Genomic DNA, 12,688 nt, shown 5'->3' on the forward strand with positions numbered 1-12,688 from the left:
AATTTATCACTTATGTATTGTGATAACAGAATAGAGGAGAATAATTTTTCTTGTGAAAGGGTGTTCTAAAGTAATTTAACTCACTTTTGTGGACTTTGATGAACAGAGACAATTATTTAAAGCTCTAGATACAAAGCACAAAAAGCCATCTTGAGCAACAATGGTTGCCCATAGACAGACAACTGCTGCATTGGAGAACAGCTAATGGGGTTGAAGTGAGAGCAAGGGAGCTCAGATCTTGTAGATGTCTTTGGTATGTGTATATGTTGTGAATTTTTATTTTAATAATTTAGGGATTGTATATATATGTAGGAATACATGTTATGCTTAAAGTATTTTATTACATTATTTTATGTACCTTCATTTATTATTATCATCCTTTAAAGGTTTTATTTCGTTTTCTTATGTGTACTAAAAGGGTTGTTTTATGTTGTTTCTTTGATATAATTTTAAAGGATTTTTTTTGTTATAGTGAATTTTCTAATGTGAAAATTATATATTGTAATTTCATTTTTAAAGGATTTATCTTATGTTTTCTAAATTTAATTTTTTAATGTGACTATAAGTTCTTTGTTGAAAGGTTTATTTCATTCTATGATCTCTTCTATATAGGTCTTTCTTAGTTAATCTATTCTTTTCAATGAAGGGTTATTTTATTTTGATGCCTTGTAAATAGTTGATATCCGAATTGTATATTCAGGAGTGTTCTGCTAAGTATATCCTGATGTTTCATGTTTTACATAACTAAAAGGTTTCAGTTGTATGTTTATGGCTGGTAAGGTGTGTGTGAACTAATCAATGTTAAAGGGCATTCTTGTAAGATAAGATGTAAATTATTAATATTTGTTGAAGGGTATTTTGTTTTGTTATTCACAACCAATATTGTATTCTTTCATCTTTTTTTAAAAGGGTTCTTTTCTTTATAGAGCTTTTGTACTTAAATTTCATGATGATTTTTTTGATAGGGATTATTACATCTTGTGCTTTGTGAATTTGATTTTACATTATAACCATTACTTTCAGTATTTAAGGGTATTTGCCATGTATCAGTGTGTGCATGCATCTTTGTTAAAGGGTTCTTTTAATGTACATTTTATTGTTAAACAGTTGTCTTTTTTTTTTGCATGTAAGTGTCTAAATGAACAAGATAAGATTACTGTACTCCTTGGCCAGAGTGTGTGTATTGTTGAAATTAATTGTTAGCTTGAGGACAAGCCTGAAATAAAGGAGATGGGGATATTGTGGTATTTAAACATACCATGCATTTTATTCCTTCTTATATTGCTACTGTATTATTCTAAATTTATCAGTTATTCTGAGTATATGCAATTCCCAAATAATATGTGGCCAAGAAAGTTACTAATTTTGTTCTAGCTGCCTTTGTTCATTTGTTATTCTGTTGAGGTCACACCTGTTCTGCACATGAGAGGTATGGTTCTATTGCTGCATGTGATGAAAGAATGTAGACAGCAGTATCCTTCACTGGTAGGTTGGGTTTAATCTCGAAGTTACAGCCTTCCATATATTTGAATGAATGAGAGTGACTAGTCACATGGGTAGTGCTAGTCACTATGACTAAATTCAATATTACCTGTGAAGTAAGGAACATTAAACTTAAAACAGTATGGTAGATGATTTTGGCCTGATTAGTTTGAGAGAATAGTTCAAATTCAGTACAAGTGACAGTGAAACATATTTGTGTTATGCTGTAATAAAGGTTGTGCTTTTTATTGCATGTTACATTGTGTCCAGTCCCTTTATTTCCTTCTCATCAATTCAGGTATTCAGAGAAACACATTATTACTCTGTAGAAGATATCTTGTGTGATCTCTTGTTATTTAGTGGGCCTATCGCATTACACTAGGAATAATAAGTTTCAAGTATACTTGAGAAACTGTATCAAAAGTTATAAAACTTTCAAAAACAAACTGAAATTTTTATTTTTTTCCTCCCTGTTCCATAAAAAATACCAAATTAAATGGTTTTAAACAAAACTAAAAATTGATTTTCTCTTCAAAACCATTTATATTCAATGATAAACAAATGCATTTTTGAGTTATAAATTTCTTTGTTATTTCTGGCCCATCCCTAGTTACACCTTTCCTCAATTCCTCTTCATCACTGTAAGTTACATCATTATTTCTTTCAATTTAGCTTTGCTTTACTGATGCTTTAAAAACATTCTGCCATTTTTTTTGGCCTTTTCTATCTTTATCTGAATCTTTTTTTTAAACCTTCTGGTTCTCAATAAATACACAATTTACTTTCAGTGCTTAATTTAGCACATCTCATGAAAAATTGTTTTCCTTTGGACTTTGATTTCATTGAATATAATTTTAACTTAGATCAGTTTTATCTGACATTAAATAAAAAACAATAAAACCTTCTTGAATGATTTAGTTTGTTTTCTCTTTGTGGCAAAGCTATTAAAGCTGTTGAAGCTGTACCTTATTTTGAGCTATTGATCAGAGGGAAGGCAATTGGCTGGCAGCACCAACCTCCAACTCTTAACCAATGAGTAGTAGGACTGACTGTCACATTTTGGTGTTGGGTCACAATCCAATGATCTGCTGCAGATTGTGAGTCAGACAACCTAACCACCAGGCTATGCCAGGTCCCTGAATGAAATATGATCTCAGTCCTTGAAAAGTGTAAATTTTGCTATTAGAGTTTGAATAGTTCTGTTCTTTTATCTGAAAATTCTATGTACTCTTTCAATATTTTGAAAATATTCTATTGCAAGTTCATATTTCAGGAATTCATTCAATTTTACTCCAGATTATTTTCTTCTTTCTTTCTATTCTCCTTTAATATCATAGAATATTACATATGATTGCCTACTATGATTTTCTAGCAAACCAATCCTATCCATAGTTAGTCATTCCATATTTTATCTCATATATACTTTCAACTGTTTTATTTCTCCTATTATTTACTTAATGTTAGTTTAATTTCTACTTTCCTCAAAGATATATTCAATTCCATCCATGCGTTCTTAAATTGTATTTAAGATTTTATTTTCAACAATTCCTGACATATAAGATTAATGTATTTTTTCCCTGGGTTCATTTCAATATCACCCGATAAGATTAATATCATAATAAATACAATTTTCTTCATTCTTGAAATTGTTATATATAAACCCTTGAAGTTCCTTTCACCTCATAAAATAGCAATTTTTATTTTGTATCTCTGAATATCCATTCCCATATTTTCTTACGATAAAACCACCCAGATTCTATATTTTTAATGCAATTGTTACTTGGTAAGTATGCCACACAAACACACCTACACATTATAATGACTCTCACAAGACTCTCCAATACTTGTATAATAAAATACATATCTTGAAAGTCATGAAGGGGCTTACTGGAGGTGCAATCTTTAATTTTTTGATTATATAAATGAGCAATTTGTGTTTCATTAAATATCCAAGGAAAGAAAGCACACTTTAATAGTGTCTAATTCTGAATCATTGTTAACATACAATAAAAACAAAACAAGAGTATGTGATCTGTAGCCAAGTTTTAGTGATATGATTTCTGATGTGTATATTATGCAATCATATTAATTATGTAATAGAGTTTTTGTCTTTTTAGTCCAAACATTGAAACAATGTTTCAACTTTACACAGTTGTATTGTGACCCGTTATGTAACAAATTTAAATGCACAACCATTTGTACCTGACCATTTCATAATCATAAAAGACTTCAGAGAATCTTACTTGCTTATAATTCAAGTACTTATTTTACAGAAGGAAGAACCCTCTTGTAACAAAAGAATTAATCAAAACCTACCTGTTAAAGCATACAATCTTCTGTTACCATCAGTGGTAACGGTGTCTCCTCTACGACTGCCCTTTAACTTATATCGGATCTTATAGCCAGTGATAATGCCATTTTGTGATTCCTTAGGAGGAGGTTGCCATCGAACAATGATACTCTGCAGGAAGTTTGTCAAAGATTTTAAAATCTTCTATACTGTGGTTTGGTTTTCAAAAAACATTTTCTTCAGAAATTGGACATTTGTAAGAAGAGGTAATAAATAATGAAATGGTTACATTTAAAAGTCTTTTAATTGCAGTTTAATCATATAACAATACAAAATTTATCACTAATGATATTTCACATGCTTTATGGTAAAAGTAAAATTTTGTATAAAATAATAAAAAAGCAAAATAGATTGGGCAGTACAAATGAATTCAGATATTAAATTAATAAAACAAGAATATATATGTATTACTACCAGTTAATTTTTATTTCAGAAGTAAAGTAGAAATAGCACATGGAGGATGATGAATTAATACATCATTACTACTATTTCTCAATGAAATATAACATATGAAATAGCTTGAATTTAATATTGCTAAATATTTAAACAATTTAATTAAAACATTGGTTTGTAAGACAGGATATGTGATAGTGTATTTCACAATGTTCAACATACAGCTGTATCTACATGTACCCATACTATACAGATGATAAGTACTCACAGTTGAGCTTGCAGCTTCAATGGTGACATTTTGTGGTGTATCATCTGGAGCTGTAGAAACAAACATTTTCAGTAGAATATCTTGTTTTTATATGAAGAAAATCACAATGAAAAGTATTTAGATATATTTCTCTGCAAATAAACAAGGAAATTGATAATATGACTGAAGAACAGAATGGTGAATCTCATTAAATTCCACTGATGTCTGTTACATTAATGATATTTGATTGTGAGATTTTGCCATGAAAGACAAGCAGTCAATTACATAGGTCTTTTCCTTATTTAATTTTTATTTCAGGAATTTATACTCACTGTGGTAATAATGAGATTAAATACTAATAAGTATGTACTAACATTTACAATATAAAGATCTGCAAATGAGGTGATTTTCATACAACTGCTAGATTAATTACAAATAAATGAGTATTCATCAGTTCACCTACTAATATTCCAATCTATTAAAGGTAATAAGTTGAAGAACTGAAAGACCACTCATTTTGCTAATCTGGAGTATCAGCTGAGACACCCAAATTAATTACTATTTGGTCTAAACAAACTTGTGAAATTAAACTGCATACCTGGAATTAAATTCATCAACCAGGACTTTAATGGGAATGCAAGACATTGGACAAGCACAACAACTGCCCATAGGGAATTCCTTGCTGCTGGATTGCATGAAGGAAAGCAGCCCATAAGCCAATTATTACAGCCATAGGTTCGAGAGATTGGTTCTCATATTGCTCTGAGTATTGAAACTTGGAAAAAGAATATTGATAAACCATCATATGATTAGGAGCAATGTTACTCACTGTTTGCTTCAGATGAATGGGTCTGGGTTTTGATGATACCTAGGAGAATTCTTTGGATATGACCGTTTCGTCCCAACCATAAGAGTGATGGGACAGTATCATGGTGTAGATTTATTTTAGTTGGTTTGAATTCAGTTTCCTGGTAATAGTTACATGGAGGTTTGTACTTCTTGTCATGCTTTAACATACTGGGTATTGCTGTATCACCTACACTGATGAAATTATATAGGGAGAATCCACCACTCTTTTGATAGAAATTCAAAACACATAATGTCTAGTATCTGCCTTTGCCATCCCATAATCCAAATGTGAAACTAATTAAACTAATCTAGGATGTTTTGGAATGCAGCTTTGGGGGGACTAAAGAGATGTACCATAAAATCTCACTACACTTACATATGCTTTCCAAGAGTTATGATCTGTTCCACAAGTGTACCGTCTGGTTGGTTTCAAGTGTTAGTGAGAGTTCTTACCCTGTGGCTAATGCCAAAAGTAATCTTAATCCATATTAAGGTGGAACCCAAGTGCCAAGCAACAAAACATGATATCTTATTTATCACAGTGTACTGTTTTAATACTTTTAGTAATACAGTGTACATATTGTATGTATAATATTCAAACAAAACACATCCTGAGTACAAGAAAGAGTACAATTTCCTTACATCTGCCACATTTTATTTAAATCTAAGAAGTAAATGGAAAAACAGAATGCATGTTGGGTATATGAACAAATGTACCACCAATGGCTGGTTATGTCACAAATAAATTTTAAGTTCTTTTATACACTGAGTGCTTTTATGTATCACTGATGATTGGTAATGTTTCAAACAATTTATAAGTTACCTTACACTTGAGGTGTTTGAAACTACCACAACATTTCACAAGACATTTGCTCTTAGTTATTTTTAACATATTTATTCAATTAGAGAAACTACTTACTGTGATATAAAAGTGAATGAATCAGTTTTCAAATCCCACTGAAGATGGAGAAGCTTTGAACCAAAAGTCCCTATGTACTGTCCAATAATGCAATTATTATTTTTTATTGCTTTTAAATAAGCATCTCAATTTTTCAAAATTTTGTTGAAATCTTTGCTTAGATTGTGTTTTTTATTATACTGATGATATACATTTTCATCTACAAATACACTATGTTAACAAATAAGACTGATTATACTTTAGTAGGTGATCATCCAAGTTACATCATTTTTCTCTAATAATGATGTGTTAAAAAAAAGACTTACTATCTGAGTAGGTCCTTGCTGTTACTTCTTCTGTGCTGATTCCTGGCCCATTCTGATTAAATGCCACAACCCAGAAACTATACTCTGTATATTTCTCAAGTGATTGTAACAGATAACTGTTTTTTTGTGTGGTAATTTCATGCTCTTCAGATGTCCCTACTTTCATGTAATATAGCTTATATTTTTCAATTGGACCATTGAGTTTGTCTGGAGAAACCCACTGAACAAAAATAGATGTTGGTGATTCTGGAGAAGCCTGAAGATCACGTGCTGGACTTGGAACATGGACTACATAAAATATGGAAGAAATGTTTCACACCTAAATTAAAGATTTTGTGTGAAAAATTATAATTCTTATTCACACATACAATTATATATATCTTTATATTTACTCCAAACAATAACAAGTTTTTAATCTGGACTGTATGATAATTTCATTAATAAGAAACATCACAGACCTGGTACATTTACAGACTATCTTATATCTGAATGTTAAAAATTGTTCACTAATTTCTACTATTAAATTCTGGATTAAATAATCCAAAGTTACATTGTGTACAAAACAGCATCCTATAAAGGAAAAGCCCCCCTATGGCACAGCGGTATGTCTGCTGACTTACAACGCTAGAATCCAGGTTTCGATACCCCTGGTGGGCAGAGCACAGATAGCCCATTGTGTAGCTTTGTGCTTAACTTCAAACAAACAATAAAAGAAAAAATATAAAAATTTCTATCTCATCAATCTGAAGAATTTGAAAACTGCTAGAAATGTTGCACCTACAGTTAAGAGCTTTTATGTTGCCTAAAAACTTCCAGATTCTTGATCTATCAAGGAGTATGTTGCTGTTCACTACATTAAATGATAATTTGGCTGCATGCATAAATGTTAAGTAAGTATGCAGTTCCAGTTAAATCTAGTATTGTAAGTTAAACTTTTAATGAAGTGCAATTAAGTATATAAGAGAGTGTTGTAATTGCTGTTCTGAATTTATCTTTAAATCAACTCAATACAACACACCTTCTTTTGAAATGAGTAATCTCATTCGATTTTAGAGAGTAGTGTTGGTGTATTTTTTAATTTCTATAACCAATATGAAATCCAATGTTGATATTTGAAAAGTGAAGCATATGTTTAATTTTAAAAACTTGTTTAAATGTGTATCTAAGTTTCATCCGCAGATATATTCAGAAGAGTTTGTGACATTTTTTATTAAGTATAGAGAATGTTATCTTGTATAAATTTGACATTTTGGGGGGTGGTTAAACCCCAAGTTTTTGTTTCAATAATGCTACCACTATCCCACTCACCTAACTGCAAGAAACTTTCTAATCTTTAAAAACATGGTGTAATTCATCAAATGTTTTCCTATGGAGCTATTATTCTGCTTGGCAATTTAAGGTAAAAGTCCCTGAATTTAATGATTGCTTATAACTATTTAGTTGTATATGAGCTTGAAAATGATGGTGATTACTATCTCATAATCTATGAAAATATGAAATGTCTATGTAATTATCAAAAAATGTTTTTTTTATGTATTTTGGTGAGTTGTAACACCTGTAAAATTAAAAAGTATTATAAAATTGAGCAATTTTAATTTTAAAAACATTACAATGAATTATGTATTTTGAATGATGCTTTATCTGTGTGAAGAAACAAGATAGTGCAAAAAAATATCTGTATACTTAAAAGAGTAACATGTTTACATGCATGGGAAGCTTTCCAACTTCATTAAACTATGTAAAAATGAAATTAGGAGTAGGGAAGTATGGACAATGACACCATATGCATAACGGAAGGGTAGATGTAGATAATACTATTTATTGCAAAAGGAAAGGTATTTGAGGAATGTACCTGTCATCCCTCAAAGCCTATCTCAATGTTTATGTGTTAAGGTTTTATGTGTGAAGTTGTTTATTTGTTTGAAGACACCAAGTGTATCAGTACCATCAGCCTGTTGAGTAAGGACCTGGAAGCAATATCACTGAGTTTTAAAACTTGTCCCAATACCTAGGTTTTGAAAGTGTCATTAGGTGTCTTTTACTAGATAAGTCAATCAGTTTGTAAGTGTCATGATATAAAAAGATTGTTTGGTTTAAATACTGGTAATTGATTTTTATTTGTGAGTGAATATTCTATTATTTTTAAGATTTGTTATAATAAGAGTTAAAAGCAGATGATTGTAGAAAGTTTTGTTAATAACTAATTGTGTCAAGAATATAGAAAGTGGCCAGACGACTATGTGATAGAGATATAAATAGCGTGAAATGAGCAGGAAGCAGCAGACAGACAGTATTAGACAGATAAAAGCAAAGAGAATATAGTTGGTGTGAAGTGAAGTAACATAAAAGTGATACGCCTAATGACTAACATAGGCTAACAAAAGATAAGAAGGATAATTTTATTCCATCAAAGCATGGATCTAAAGTAATTGAATCAGCCTGGGTACACTTTGACAAAAGGAAAAGAGGATCTTCAGAAGAAAGAAGACCAAACGAATTATAGTAACATGTGCCACAGCTGTAAGTGAATTACACATAGAATACTAGTACGATAGTAATACAGAGAAGGTAGGTCGACTTGTCAACTGAAATTCTAAAGTAACTGAGTAGGCCTAAGTGGACTTTTGACAAGAAGAAAACTATATATAAATAGTGTTTATGATATGTCTGTAATCTCTATAGTGTGAAGACTTTGTTGTACATACATTTAACTTGTTCCAAATATATATTATTTGAAGAGAAGTAAAGTGTGTGCTGTTGATTCATCATTGAATGTATTGCTAACAAGTTACAGACTGTGGAAAAATCCTAAGCCCAACAATAACGTAGTATATATTCATACTATTAAGAAATATAACTTAAGTAAAAGTCATTTAATTTGACAACTGGCAAAAAGAAGAACTTATATATATTATGTTTTTTAAATCTGACAGTAAGCTTCTATTTTTTCATATTACAATACATTTCTTTGAATTTGAAACTTACTGAAATATACTTATAAAATAATAAATATACTTTGCAGAGACACTTTTAAATTAAAAAGGCAATAATGAACATACACATGTAAAAGTACTAAAAAACTTTATCATAAGTATCAGGGATAGTTTAAGGAGGGAAATACCACAGATGGTAAATTGATATTCATTACACAATATGTTCAATTTTTATTGAATAAAAACTATGTTCACTACTGCTGTAAAGTGCATTAATGGGATACATAATGAACTAGACTGAGGATGGTAAAAAATGTTTTTGCAAATTAGATATCACCAGCAGGTCTACTACACATATAGCTCACCTTCTGGTTGTGTCTGAACTGTTATTTTTTCTGAGCTTTCACCAGGCCCATGTTGATTATAAGCTACAACTCGTACAATGTAGCGTGTTGAAGGTTGAAGTCCTTGTACACTTATGTCCTCTAGTCTTGGCCACGTAGTATTCAGAACTCTCTCTCTAATCATTAATTTGGATATTATTTTAAATTACAATTATAAATGTAATCCTCTTACAAGCATAGAAAATCATATTGAATTATTAATGGCTCATTAGTAAATTTTATGCTCACCAATACAAATATAGACCTTCCGTAATCCCACATTTTCTACTATTTCAACTTTCCAAAGGAAAAAGTAACCTATGTAAATAAAATCTATTCATATTCTAGAAGCAGTATATGTGACCATCATTCATAATTTCAAAATATTTCAAACCTATAAGACATTCACAGTCCTGTTGTCATGTAACAGAGAAGGATAATGCATTATAATAACATGTTATAGCTCCAACAATATTTAAAATGATTTTTTCTTTTACTTTTAATTGGAAATTTTATATTTCGTTCATTTAGACAATGATAAAATATAATATAAAACAACACGGTTTGATAATAGACTTTCTTTAAATCATTATAATAACATTTATTCTTTCTGAGATGAAACAAAAATGCTTCATGAAAATAGTGTTATAAAAAGCACACTGAAATATAAATTTCACAGGCTAACATTTTAGGGAAGAAAGAAAAATGGGGAGGAATGTTGATAAATGCATTAAAACAAAGTTTTCAAGGGCATGTCTGATATTACAAAATCAATTTTCAAGCTGCTAAGGAGGGTTGTAGTTTTCATGTTCTCTATTTTAACAAATAAAAGAAATACGTTTTAGGTTGTTTTCACTTTCCTAACATGTTCAAAGTTTCATCATGCATTCCATTTATTTTCTCAAAATATAATTCACAATCACTTAAATATTTTTACACTGATATCTATTACTAGAATTTTTTTAAAAGTACACACTGATGTTCTTTCTGTCACAATGACACAAATATCTTGTATTGTCAAACTGCAATATAACATATAATGAAGAAAGTATTATTAGAAAACAAAAGACACTTTATTATGCCTAATATTTACTCAATTTGTAATTTTTTTTTACCTTGCAGATGACCCCTCTTTATAGTACACAGAATAGGCAAAGATGACACCATTTGTCTTCACTGGCTCCTGCCATGAAAGAGTGATGAAACGGGTAGACACTATAACTGCTGACAACTGGCGTGGTGCAGAGGGCACATCCTTATTCTTTGGGAGGCCTCCTAAGTTGTTATTTGAATGAGAGATAGTAACAGAAGCATGGGTAGTGGGAGATTCTACATGTTAGTTTTGTTAATGGATTTTATGAAGCCCCATTGATAATATAATGTTAATTACATTCAAATTAACACAGTCCCATGAAAGAGAATAGAAAGTAAAGTCAGATGCATATACGTATATCAGAAAATATTTTTTGAGCAATTAGTAATTCCATACATTTTATAATCAGGAAAGAAACAATTTCATTCACATGCATTAGAATTAAGTAAAATAATATACCAGCAGAGCAGAAGTTTATTGAGCAGAGACAAAGCAGGAATCAGATAGCAGCACAGATTAGCATATATACAGTCACACAAGTGAAGATTGAAGAAAACCAGGGAAAAAAAGAGAATAAACCATGAGTGACAACTTCTAAAATTAAAATAAATATGCATTATATTACATGCAATTTCCTTCATCTATACTTTATGGGCAGGTGTTTGTTGTAAATCTTAAGCTTATGTCTAACTTATTGTCATTAGATTCTATTCAGTGTATACTTCTACATATTGTAGTTTGGTGAGACAGGTTGTCCATAACAGTCAAAATTATGCTATGTCTAGACTGAAACAACCAATTCAATATTGTTAAGAAGATATAAGTAAAATCAAATACTAAAACCTTAAACATCAACAAGTTACAGTAACAATCAAAACAAGTCATACCAATTTTATTATGCAAGCAACATACTTATCAATTGTAAGTATAACTATTTATAATCATAATTGATAAGTATGTAACTTGCATAATTTCAGTTACATTATAAGTAGCAATTTATATACTGAACTGACTTGTTTAATTTGTGGACTCAGCTTATGAATGAGCAAACTCTTTTATACATTTGTTATTTGCCATTGTTAAAATTTGAAAATAATGTGAATGGATGACTATCACACACCTAAGGCATAAACTTAATTTATTCCCTGTTTATAAAGTTGCACATTCTCTCATTCATGTCAGCAGCTTTCTTGCAGTACAACAAGAACAAGTAAATTTATAGGCTTCATTTGATGTTTTCAATGAAGAAAATGATTATTATATCTGAAGTTATCAATTTTTGCATAAAGAGTTTTGTAACATCAAGAAATTCTTATGTAAAATTGGCTTTCCCATCTATTTGATTGATAGAATAATCTGCAAATATTTGGACAAATGAAACTCCACAAAACCATCTATGTATGGAGTTCCATGGTGATATTTGTTAATATTCTATGTATGTGAAAAAAACAGATATATATATCCTAATTTGTAAAGTGTATCCACAAGTACCATTGAGATGTGATTCTAAACCAGGATGTCATCTGCAGTATTTGTCAGACAAAGTTTGTATTTCTTCACTGAGGATTTCAAATGCAGTCTACCTGGTGTGGTATATAAGCAAACTATATGTTTTCTTTACTTTGCTTCATTTATATTAATATAGAAATTTTGAAAATTTGTTATTTGTGCAGCTCTCAAAAGGTCATTAAATTCCGTTTGCTCTAGCTACCTATTGTTATATCTAATTCACCT

The 12,688-nt window shown here is 30.3% G+C and overlaps 1 protein-coding gene across 3 annotated transcripts in view; it reads right to left on the reverse strand.

Annotated features, from left to right (window-relative positions):
- The window catches only part of LOC106470037 (neogenin-like), a 52,757-nt gene that overhangs the window by 23,367 nt on the left and 16,702 nt on the right, over window positions 1-12,688 (reverse strand). For 2 of the 3 annotated variants that reach the window (XM_022398587.1, XM_022398586.1), the window contains exons 7-11: window positions 10,977-11,190; window positions 9,844-9,998; window positions 6,546-6,833; window positions 4,494-4,543; window positions 3,799-3,943 (exon numbers count right to left, since the gene is read on the reverse strand). In XM_022398587.1, the coding sequence (XP_022254295.1) occupies window positions 3,799-3,943; window positions 4,494-4,543; window positions 6,546-6,833; window positions 9,844-9,998; window positions 10,977-11,190 (852 nt within the window). The remainder of the gene's footprint in view (window positions 1-3,798; window positions 3,944-4,493; window positions 4,544-6,545; window positions 6,834-9,843; window positions 9,999-10,976; window positions 11,191-12,688) is intronic. The other variant, XM_022398588.1, reaches the window with a different exon arrangement.

This window comes from Limulus polyphemus, unplaced genomic scaffold (assembly GCF_000517525.1).
Source record: "Limulus polyphemus unplaced genomic scaffold, Limulus_polyphemus-2.1.2 Scaffold3785, whole genome shotgun sequence".
NCBI classification, from domain to species: domain Eukaryota; kingdom Metazoa; phylum Arthropoda; class Merostomata; order Xiphosura; family Limulidae; genus Limulus; species Limulus polyphemus.